General features: G+C 52.1%; 5 protein-coding genes across 5 annotated transcripts; 3 read left to right on the top strand and 2 right to left on the bottom strand.

Annotated features, from left to right (window-relative positions):
- Positions 1 to 129: 129 nt before the first annotated feature.
- Positions 130 to 2,294, bottom strand: J4E85_006997 (uncharacterized protein; the record flags this gene model as incomplete). Its single annotated transcript, XM_051471231.1, has 4 exons — positions 130 to 1,669; positions 1,727 to 1,941; positions 1,993 to 2,100; positions 2,154 to 2,294. 4 exons carry the CDS (start codon positions 2,292 to 2,294, stop codon positions 130 to 132), a joined length of 2,004 nt encoding a protein of 667 aa, XP_051325441.1.
- Positions 2,295 to 2,793: 499 nt separating this feature from the next.
- J4E85_006998 (uncharacterized protein) lies at positions 2,794 to 4,019 on the bottom strand (the record flags this gene model as incomplete). Its single annotated transcript, XM_051471232.1, has 2 exons — positions 2,794 to 3,278; positions 3,338 to 4,019. 2 exons carry the CDS (start codon positions 4,017 to 4,019, stop codon positions 2,794 to 2,796), a joined length of 1,167 nt encoding a protein of 388 aa, XP_051325442.1.
- Positions 4,020 to 7,060: 3,041 nt separating this feature from the next.
- J4E85_006999 (uncharacterized protein) lies at positions 7,061 to 7,729 on the top strand (the record flags this gene model as incomplete). Its single annotated transcript, XM_051471233.1, has 1 exon — positions 7,061 to 7,729. One exon carries the CDS (start codon positions 7,061 to 7,063, stop codon positions 7,727 to 7,729), a length of 669 nt encoding a protein of 222 aa, XP_051325443.1.
- A 1,053-nt stretch (positions 7,730 to 8,782) lies between these two features.
- On the top strand, positions 8,783 to 9,556 carry J4E85_007000 (uncharacterized protein; the record flags this gene model as incomplete). The annotated part of the gene is made up of 1 exon (XM_051471234.1): positions 8,783 to 9,556. The coding sequence occupies one exon, from the start codon at positions 8,783 to 8,785 to the stop codon at positions 9,554 to 9,556; it is 774 nt and encodes a 257-aa protein (XP_051325444.1).
- A 558-nt stretch (positions 9,557 to 10,114) lies between these two features.
- On the top strand, positions 10,115 to 10,717 carry J4E85_007001 (uncharacterized protein; the record flags this gene model as incomplete). The annotated part of the gene is made up of 1 exon (XM_051471235.1): positions 10,115 to 10,717. One exon carries the CDS (start codon positions 10,115 to 10,117, stop codon positions 10,715 to 10,717), a length of 603 nt encoding a protein of 200 aa, XP_051325445.1.
- Between the last annotated feature and the right edge of the window lie 585 nt (positions 10,718 to 11,302).

Raw genomic sequence — 11,302 nt, forward strand, 5'->3', positions numbered from 1 at the left:
AGTTGAGGTAATGGATACCAAATCACGTTATATGTATTCTTTGGATGTGGTCGTGATGTAACGTTGTATTGTGGAGAGAATGTCGGACACTTCCAGCACCCACCCATTTCTAGTGTTTGTCTCGCCCTCCTAGAGCACAGAGCTCACTACACCCATGATGACGAGTGCTGACCAGACGATCCGCGCATTTCCTCTTACGCTCGCAGCAGCACCTTCGAACTCGGGCAGCGTGTTGTTACTATGCCCACCAGGCATAGTCCCATTGCCGCCGCTTTCCGCGCGGCACTTTGCAATAACCTCCGGGAACAACGCAGTAGTGTTCGCATCAACAACAAGGTACTGGCAAATCTCCGCCGAGCCATCCAGAACCGCATCGACGTACTCCTCGGTGCAAGAGCTGAGATCCCAGGTGTAGCAGTATGTCAGCCTGTCGCTGGTGAAAGCGTCGAATTGCACATCAGGGTCTGGGCGGCCAGTGCTCATGTATGTGCTGCTCTCTTCCGTTCCAGATGTTGATTCGGTACCAGTAGCAATGTCGAGATTGAACAGCGCGCGCGTGAAGATCTTGAAAGCGGTTTCGGGCTGGTAGGCTGGAATCGCGTGACCGGCTTGGTACGTGCGGATGTAGCTCAAGTTACCGTATTGACGAACGAGGCCACCGACGTAGGAGTCGTTGGTCTGGATCTCGGCGTATCGTGCGGAGGCATAGCCAGCTGAACCAGTCCAGTTGATTGCCTTGGCGACGGCATCACCGCCAGCCCAGGGGCAGGCAAAGTCTAGATCTCCGTAAACGAGCGAGACTTTGATGCCGTTGTCAAGCAGGAAACCAAGGTCGTCGAGCCAGTTGTCACGTGGGTAGTCGCCAATGTCGCGGTATGCGGAAGAGGCTTGGGGCGAGTTGCCTGTCCAGTTGAGTGGTACGCCAAGTTCAGCTTGTACCCATTCGCGGTTCAAGTAGCCTTCATGGAATGGCGGTGGGAATGGAGGTGGTGACGGGGTCGAGATGTCGTAGTAGTCTCGGCCTGCATACTGATTGTACGGGCTGACGATTTCCGCGCGGCAGAAAGACTCTGCATCTTCGCAAATTTCGTTTACACCGGCATCGATACCCAGATTCTCGGGGTCGTCTTGTCTAGCGGCATCGCGACAGTTCTGGATGCGCTCGAGACATTCTGGCACTGCTTCAACCATGGCGTTGTATGTCGTCTCGTTGACGGCCTCGATGCCATATCCGTTTTGACGAAATGCTTGCTGAGGGTAGTAAGGGTACTGCACGTAACGATCAACGCATCCTGAGATGAGAAGCAAAGTGTCAAGATGCATGATGTAGCCTTCTTCGCCAAGGGTACCATTTTCGATACGCTGGTTCTGCTCTTCCCAGAAAGACATCATGGCGGGGCCGTAGCGTCCACCATAAGATTGAGCTGCTAGACTGATGCGGGTGTCGTTGGGAAGGTAGTGAGGAAATTCTTGGAACCAAGCTTGCGCAAATTCCCATGCTGCTACGGCTCCGTTCACACTGCCAAAAGCGGTGTTATTGGGCTCGCGACTGGGGAATGTTCCGGTGAGAAGAGTGGTGTTCTGCTCAGGCACGGTTGAGGTCTCGTTGAGAAGCGTGACCTCGCCGGTAACGAGATTACGAGTGATGTTTTGTAGGGTATCATAGGAGCTGCGAGCAGGAGTCAACAAACAAGCCCCGCGACTAGGGAACACATGTAGTGCTTACAAGCCAACTTGTACCGGCTGATCGAGGTAGAGCATATTCGAGGCTCTGTTCCAGCTCCATTCTGCCGGACGCGTAGAGTTTGAATCGGGGTTCGCATAGCATGGTCCATTCTCTTCAAGAATACCATACATGGATGAAGAACCCGGTCCACCATTGAGCCAGATGGTGAGCGGCGCATTCGTCGGATCCTCACGAGCTTCAAAGAACCAAAAGAACTAGTTTGCATTGGTAAGTGAGAGCTATGTATACTTTGGACCTGCACTCACGGTGTTGATCGGGTAATCTTGTCCTTGGCCCAAGTCCGCGGTTCCCGGAGGCAGATAGACGTGGCCGGAGTAGGACTTAACACCGGGAGTGGTTTCGCAAAGCGAGTTCTAACATGTACATATTAGATAAGAAGCATTGCTGATTGCTAGATCGCACGAACCTCTTTGAAGGTGATTTTCACACCATCTCCAAAGCGCGATTCTAAAACTTTGAGACCCACGGGCTCCGCTGGGAACTGAGCCAAGCCGGGCGCGGCGGAAACCAGCAACGCGACGGCTGCGGAACGAATGGTAGGAAGCATTGCGAGGCTGTCAATCTTGAGGCTCCAGGAATCCGAAGCCCGTCAAGGTTTATGTATGCGCCCGACGGTACCATCGATGCCAATGGCTTCCAAGCTTGTGTTCATCCTCGCAAGCCGTGTTATCGGCTTTACAATCAGGCATTGTTGTGCGATACCGCCTTGGCGATGGCTTGGAGTACGTTCAAAGTGGGAGCGTTAACTTTGGTTGACTACATCGGGAAGGTGGAAGAGGTGGTTGCCAAGTACCAAGTCTCGTCGTGAGCGGGGTGTTGTTGTTGCGCGCGGTAGTGCGAGCCGAGCCTCGTCATCGTGCTGTAGCGACGGAATACCGCAACAACCTGTCATTATTCAATTCGACTACGAGCCGTAAACAGCAACTCCGATCCTCAACACTGTAGTGTATTTTCCGGCATCTTCCGCGTGAGAACCGTCGCGTTTCATCACCCGAAGTATGGCTTCCCGCGTTTACTCGTTCATCGGGCCGTCGGAGCTAAGAAAGTTACTTCAGAGCCTGCTTATCCATGTGCTCAATGTGAGATTGGAGCACGGCTGAGCCTATGTCTGAGTAAATAGTCTTCAGCTTTGAGCGGAGATGGAAGGCCCCAAAACACTTCTTGTGGAGAGTCAGGCCGCCATTGTTTTTGAAGGTCTCTGCCGTAACGTTTGCAGGATCCCAACTAGACCGCCGGATATGTGCTGCCATACCTGTATAGTCATGTGATTCGAAAGTCAGAATCTGTGCAGAGTGCGCGAGATCGTAAAGCTTTTGGATGCTGAAGGGAGTTTCGGAAGCTCTCCGGCGTGCTGGGTAGAGATCGTTTTCCAAGAGGAAAGAGATAAAGGAGCCTAGAACCATGGCTCGACACTTGGGCTCACATGATTCATCGACCTGACAGACATACACGTGTATGATGTCGTCTAGAATATCGTAGAGGACAGCCAACATAGCCGAAAGTGTAGCTTCCCTGATTTGCAACATGCGCTCTTGAAGGTTGGTCAGCATATCTGCACGATTGTTTCGATTGGGATTGAGATTCTCATACCCAGAAGCCCTGGAGGCATATACTTTGGAAGCTTTTGGCCATCGTCCATGATAGCATTCCCGTCGTCATCAAGCCCGATCTTCTTCACTGTAAACCGGGTAAGACGCTGAAAGCTGTCCTTGTAGCCAAAAGTCCAGGCAACATAGAACCAGCCGGGATCGCATCGTTCTCCGGAGTCCGTATCGGGATAGTGGCATTGCGCCCATCCGTAGAGATCCAGGAATGGCCGAACAAGCTTGACTATGTCGTATCTGGCGCACACGACAGCGAGCTCGAGTAGGGCGTCGATTGTAAGGCCGTCTTTCCGTGGTATTTCATGGAAGCGCAGATGAGCGATTCGAAGTGCAATGTACAACGCATCTACTTCGTCGTCCCGGAGCGGCACCTCAATGGCGCCGTTTTCTTTCCGGTGTCGCTCGAACATTGCTTTCCATACCGGGCTCGCCAAGGTCATGGCTGTCGAAGATACCTGGACCGGCTGGAGACCAGCTGAATCGGTGCCGACCAATAGGGTGGCGTCGCCGCTATCGTCGAGAACAATAGTCGGCTGCAACTCCGACATATCGACATGTCTGTCTTCCACCGATACAGCTACATCTTCCGGCGTGTCGACCGTGCACTGCACTGCAGGTGTTGTTCTCTCAGGGGTAGGACGCGCTCGGGAAAGGAAGCTAGACCACATGATCCAGCCTCGCACTTGCTGAGACGAATGATGATGTCCTGCGGTGGCCAAGGTGACGTCGCCAATTGTGTAATTCCGGTTGGAGTGTGAGTGTGTGGCAAGCTGGCTACGCGTGCAATGATGTGCACGCGTCCCGAGGTCGGTGCACCGTAGACGCGTCGGTGATCGCGAGGCTAAAGGACGCTAGTGAGAAGAGGTTTCAGATGTTCGTTTTTTCGGCGCAAACAAAGACAGAACAGCCCTTCGACAGCTACCCCAGCAAGCTTCCAATTTTACTTTCGCGCAGTGCCGCCAGCCGCCACACTTCGATTGAGGCGATGCGGGTCCATGCCAACCTTGGAGAGGTCAGCCTCGCCGAGTCGTAGCCGACGCCTGATGCTTCCACAACAGGGCTCGCCCCGTACGATCCCAGATGGACGGATTGTACACCCTGTGTATTCGTGCGATCCAGCCTCGCCGACATGTGACGACAATGCTACAGCACAGCGCCTCATAGCTTCCAACCATGGGGAACCCGTGGAATCATGCCGAACGTCGACTTTGGCACGATCATTCGCGGCACGACCCAATCTCCGGAGTAGTATATCCACAATAATTATACTTCGATGACCGTTCGACCCTTCAGTCATCTGGCAGCATTGCGGTTTGAGCAGAGCTCTATGGACGGCGATCTCCGTGGCCACTAAGCTTTGATACAACAGAATGTCGAGCGGGCGCAGCAGGTCGCAGCATGCATGTCTGCGTGCTTGCTTCCCACACCGCGCAGCTACACGTAACACAACGACAGATTCTGGCGAGATGCAAAGTGGTGTTTATTGATCAAAGTCACCACGGGCTTCAGTAACGAATCAACGGATGAGCACGCCAGGGTTTCGATCCCTATCATATCCTACCCGTGCCCCGGGTCGCCCAGAGCGAACGACATGTGACCAAGCCACTGACTCCATATGAAGCTGGTCGTGCGCCAGATGTGGCCTGTCTCGGCTGTAAGAATCGATGTGCATCATCCTTTCGCTCAAAAGATTAACACTAGATGACTCGATCTGGGACCACTGCACGCGTAATGCGCATTCGCCGACGTACGTTGCGGTCAAATCCGATGCCATGTCGAATGACTGTCTATGCATATGAAAGCTCGACTCGGTGTTGCACACATTTCCAGCGCATACTACCATTGCAAGGGCAGGCAGGCCTTATACGTCTAGTGTTCTTTGGGCACCACACGGCTACTTACGGTTATGGGTGCAGTCTGAGAGAGATTCGTCATCGCATTGGCAAAATCCAGACGAACAGGAGGACCACATGTCATCTGACACCTACGCCTCAGGCCCAGGCATCCAAACACCGCATTTACCCGTTGTATCGGATCAGAAAACCTCATACCGGCCAAATATCACCCTCCATAGATGAGGTTGGATCGCGGAAGATACAGGTCGTTTTCTAAACTGCCGATCCAGATTGCGTCACAACTGCATATCCGATAGAGTTCTACTCTGGGTCGATCCAATGCAAGTACGCGGTTACACAGTGTTTGCAAAGACTAAAGCAGATGTTGAAGTGACTGCGTCTCGAACACGATGCAAAGCATGTTGCATCAAGAGGCGGATGAACCGGAACGAGTCAGCGTCTTGGGCTTCATCGGGGTCATTAGCAAGGACCTCATGGCCGTGCACGATGATCTCCTCATGTTTAGAATGCTCGAAGCGAAACTTTATCACAGCATCCTCGAATCACGACAGGTTTCAAGCGTTCGAGGTCCAAAATACACGTAACGTCTATTCTACGCTGCTGCGATTTCTTCACAGCTGACGAATGAGATGAGTACCATCGTCTCCCGACGAGTGGTAGACAAGATCCGGTTCAGCTACACAAATCTACGGGCTAGCCGGTGGCTTAGCTTCCGCTTTGGCCTGTCCGGTTTGTCGGGTCTCATACCTCATGGTGATCATAGCTGCATGTTAGCGCAGCAACACCACTGTTGACACGATGGACACGAGTGGTACCCAATCGGCACAGGCACATGGCATGTTACCATGCCGGTAGCCTAGCGAGTATGATCAGCGCATCACACCGCCCAGTAACAGTTGAACCGACACATCGGACACATTCTACGCCACAAAAAGCTTCCATGACTGAGCCCGTAGCGTCCGTGTGGTAAAGCATGCACTCGATTGCATTGGTCGCAACTCATGTCACCGGAGATGGCGACAGCCCGCTTTCGTCCAGTACCGTCCCCATTACCTGTCAATGCAACTCGCAGAGCCTGCAAGCATCAACTAGTCGATGTCTTTCCATCATGTTCAACGACCAGCAAGAATGTCAATCTCAACGTCATAGGAGCACATACCGGGTGCGCCCTATCACAGAAGCCGACATGCAAGGACGTTGAGCTAACCGCTGACGTTCGGTACCAGTCTATGGCTTCAGCTTCTGAATCCACTTTCAAACCCCCACCGATTGTCGAGTGCGTCTCTAGATCTCATTGTCTCGGCATCGGCAAGAAGATCTACGTCCCAAATCGGGTTTGCGCGGACTGTCTTCAACGACACGATCCACAACAATTGCGAGTTTGGGCTGACGCCAACACTGTTGCCTTGCAACTCATCAACGAAGAAACTGCGCGCAAGCACACTCTGAAACGCAACATCGAAGCTCGTGGTCGCTATCTCTGCGCTTTTGAGGATCCGGATTTTCAGCACTGCAGGTGGCGACTACATGACCTGAACCTCCGCGGCACTCGCCTGGACTGCCCTTCTGTCCGCAAGAAAGGTACTGCGTGTACCAGGTGTTGGAGAAGGCGTTTGCGGAAGATCAGAATCGCCCAGTTCTTCACGCCGACGGGCCTATGCCATGAAGAAGCAGACAAACTGGTGACAAGGTCGGCAGGTTCGGAGGAGGGCAGTGAGGAGTCGGACGATGACGTGGAAGGCTACAACACAATAACGAGTTGAAGCCATACCAGAACCTGACCTGGTAAGTCGCTCTGCTAGGTTGTCGGCCACGCTAACAGATAAGGTGTACCACTGTACGACCTGCTTGTCATGCTAGCACCGCCGCCGAAGCCACACTGTGCATTCGGTACCGCTTGTGGCTCACGTCCAGGAGGACAAGAACAAGGAACAGATATATGTTCATGGTGCAAGAACATGAGCTTCGACGCACTGTACAAGCAGGCCGAAGCACATCCAGACAAGCCGTTGCTGAGGTACCGCATCGATGTCTACATGCACCAGCTTGAGCGCGACAGCTCCGAACGCATCAGAAAAGGCTGGACGTATCTCTGCGCCTGCAAAGACCCAGAATTCCGCTTCTCAGCATGGCGCAACGATTTCAACCCCCAAGATCCTCGCCTCTGCGGCACAGTCCGGCATCGCGGACAGCTGTGTGCACGATGCTACCGCAAAGCACGAGAGCAAGCCTGCCATTGGCTTTCGGAATTCGATGGTGACCGAGTGGGGTTTCCGTGTGTCTTTGAGGACCCACGATTAAGACGGCCCGTCGACAGTAACTGGAAGATTGGACCGCGGAATCAGCAGGGTGAGGCAGACCCAAGCTGGGAAAAGGATCCAAGGAGAGACGGACGCTGTGACAGGACGAGGTTTAGGAATCAGCTTTGCCAGAAGTGTTTCAACCGTATGTGCGAGATTCGAGGGTTTGGCCGGTACTTCGACACGGAGTGGGGTATACTGCGCCGAAACTATGGAGTGTGATCGCAGCGCTATCGACGCACCGATCTGAGTCAAACAGCTCGTCGAGTACCCTCAATACGTTTTCCGTACACCTCGATCATAGCCCCCGGTCGGCACACGAGCTTATCACCGACGAACGAGAATGATCTCTCCGAACATGCGACAGTACCACACCTAGGACTACTGCTTCTGGTGCTCACCTTTGGCACGGAACTACAGGCAGGCCGCCCCTTACAGCTTTATCGTATTCACAGTGCGGTTGATAAGACGACACGACTAGTGCCTATAGCACATTCCTCCGCATCGGAAAGCCAGACAGCAACACCGACACACAAGAAACGGCACATTGCAAGGGGGGCGCAAGCCGTTTCACTTACTGGATGCTACACTCGCTTCGCAAAACAAGCACATCGAGACAAAGAAGTTCAATTCTCCCCGGGATATACCAACGCGAAGATGGACCCCAAAAGGCACATTGTGTCCGCTGGTAGCAGCGCTCAGATGTAGGCGCATAGCAGTAAAAGTCAAGGCTGAGTCGAGCTTTGGAGTAGCATACCTTACATCCCTTCTGAACGGCTTTTTCCTCGGAGTTTCGGTAACCACCATTGTCGCAGGATGGGACTAGAAACTGGTTGACTATCGGTGTTCATACTTCTGGTCTGGAGGCATGCAGGCGAACTCTATTGCTAATCGATATGGGCTTTCTGAATTGACCGCGTTTAAGCTTGCGCTACCCTATTTTGAAGCGGTGGCAATCTGTTCATCTGCCAATTAGTGCATTGCGACTTAGGCGTGGGCGACAGACTAGGAGGAGGAGGTGTGGTAATAGAGCACGATGGTCTTGCGAAGGGGTCATAGTGTTGGAGTCGGTGCGTACCAACAGTGACTCCCGCAATGACTATCCGTGTCACTGTAACCAATGTAACTCAGTCTAGCTATTTAGCAACACAACGAGAGCTTCAAGCCATTCTTGAACACTTCGCCACAAATTAAAGCCAGCCATTAAATCGAGTTATCTATCCTTTATCACATATTCCTACCTCGAAGCCACGACGAGCAAACAAGTCCTTCAACATGGCCTCAGAAACACGAGAAGGAGTGCAAATCGACGGCAAAGACTTTTGCTGCACCTTCTGGGCGTACTATGAGAACGTTTCTGAGGCTAAATGTGCTCCCGATCCGGACCAAGTGGCAGACCAGCCTTGCAAGCATTGCGTTAAACAGCATACATATCTCCTGGACGAAGCAAGAGGGCATCGCCGTGAGCTAGGAAAGGGCTCAAGCGATCCAGTCCGCAATCAAAGTCTCGACGATCAGCTCTTATATGAGCTGCCGCAGTCCCCGGCTGGGCAGTATGAATGTTACTTTCATAACACTGAAATCGAAGAGTTCGACCACGATTACAGCTGGTTCGATAACCTACTCGTAGCAAGAGCAGCGCACAACAGAAGCAAGAATCTAAACTACCCTTACATTATCGCCTGCAAGCTGGTGGATAACCCTATGGCACTCTGCGACGAGTGTCTCGAAGTCATGCGCCAGGACGACAAGGTCAAGGAGTTTATTGAGGAAGAAGGATCGAAACAGCAGAAGACGCTGTTTACGGAGGATGGAGAGGTTACTTTCGCGTGTAACATGCTGCAAGAGCCAAAGGAAGAAGACTTGGCCGCTGTGTGGGAAGAGCGATCTGGAAGCGACAATCTTGAAAGCTGTCAGCGCGTGCTTGAGAAGCATCAGATTTGCACAAACGACTATGACTACTATCGAAAGAAGCCAGGCGGTAGAGAGATCATTGATAAACACTTCGGCGAAGATCGCGTAAGGAGACATAAGCCCGCTGAGTCGTAATGGTGGACTGTGTATGTAGGGCTAGCATCGGCAAGCTGTCTTATGCAACAAAATAGACATTATTGTAATGCTAAAGGTAGCATCTACGCATTAATGCAGTTCGCACTGAGCTTGTAAAAGATGAACGAAGCGGATTTCGGTGAGAGTCACTGCCAGAAGGAGTTACTTGCGACGACGCAATCTTAGCAAGTCACTGTGTCGGAAAGCTCACCACGTTCTTCGTACATGGTTGACGCAGACATGGCATGCGTTCGCTGGATCGAGGCTCATGTCAACAGTCAACTCTAGGTGCTGATTCATACCGACGACACATGCGCTCAGCCCTAGGCCCCTCTCAACAGCTCGAAGCTTCATTCGTTGTACTATAGTCACAGGCTCGCAGTCAGCGTTTCTATCAAGTCATCGATGACTGGGGAGCAAGTATAAGAAGTATACAGCTCACAAAAGTCACACTACACATCACCCATCTAACCCCCTCACCACCCTGCCCCAGACAGCAGCCGGACTTTTCGAATACGGAAGACTTCTCCTGCCCATTGCACAAGCATCTATCGTATAATGTCGACAACTTCAAATCCAAAGTGCTCTATCGGCGGCGACGATCTCAAAATCTGCGTACAAAGGAATTCAGAGCAAGATGGCGACGAGCTATGTTCCTACTGCAAGGACACACACCCAATAATCATGTATTGGAACCTCGAGCAGATAGCCCTGCAACGCCCGAAGTTGTTGAAGTCGATGAAGAAGTCGCGGAAGGACATATATCTTGATATGTACAAAGACCAGCTCAAACGAGTGGCACCCGGTAAACACGTGTGCGTCCTCCGGCAGAAACGCTTCAGGGCCGACAAGGGTGACAACGAATGGGTGAACTTTATCAAGAATCTCAGGAGTTACATGAACGGAGAAAGATCGCATGAAAATAAGGACCTGGTGCTTGTTGACTACGTCATATGCGATGATGTGGACGGCGAAGCGGAACTCTGCGCCAAGTGCCTGTCTGATTTGCAAGGCCAAAATCCCGTTAAAGAGATGTTTTCGGAAGATGGCAAACACTTGCTTCCAGAGCCAGAGTACATTGGTAAAGGCAAGAAGGAGCCTGTGTTGGAGGATAAAGATGCTGCCACGGAGGAGGGGAGAGGAACGCGAGTCGAAGAATAAGTCGGGCCAGCGGTGACTTGTGCCTGTGTCATCCTCATCCACATGTTCCGTGATCATACATATAGCATGACAATGAACCCAGCCGATGTGTCTAGGATGTGCTCTACATAGTGAAGAACCAGGAACCGCAGTCTTCGTTTCGAAGTATGGTTTGTCAATGTTTTGTACGTACAACGACGACGATGGCCCTGTGCGAAGGAGTGATGAGGTATGTAGGAAGAAAATGGAGTGGTGTTTGGTGAGGTCACCTCTAGAAAAGATCATGTTAGCGAAGACCGTGCGAGGCGCAATGCCACCGCTATGTATGACTGAACCTTTGAGTAGTCACAACTCCCAGTCATACTAGACATCATGTTTGTAGTGACAAAACTCGCTCCGGTTCTGCTTTCTATCAACAACAGAACATTTACCTTTGGCAGATATCTCTCTCTCCTAAGGGCCTCTTTAACAAAGCCTCTCATACTTCCTCATATTCGCCCCCAACAAGTCAACGCACAACTCGTTAGCGAAGCTGCAGCCATCACGAAGCCCAGCCCAGACCACCCACTCTCACGAAACATGGCAAACTACCCATCGGAATCGTGC

This window comes from Alternaria conjuncta, assembly GCF_024043145.1.
Source record: "Alternaria conjuncta strain BMP 0040 chromosome Unknown scaffold_9, whole genome shotgun sequence".
Taxonomy (NCBI): domain Eukaryota; kingdom Fungi; phylum Ascomycota; class Dothideomycetes; order Pleosporales; family Pleosporaceae; genus Alternaria; species Alternaria conjuncta.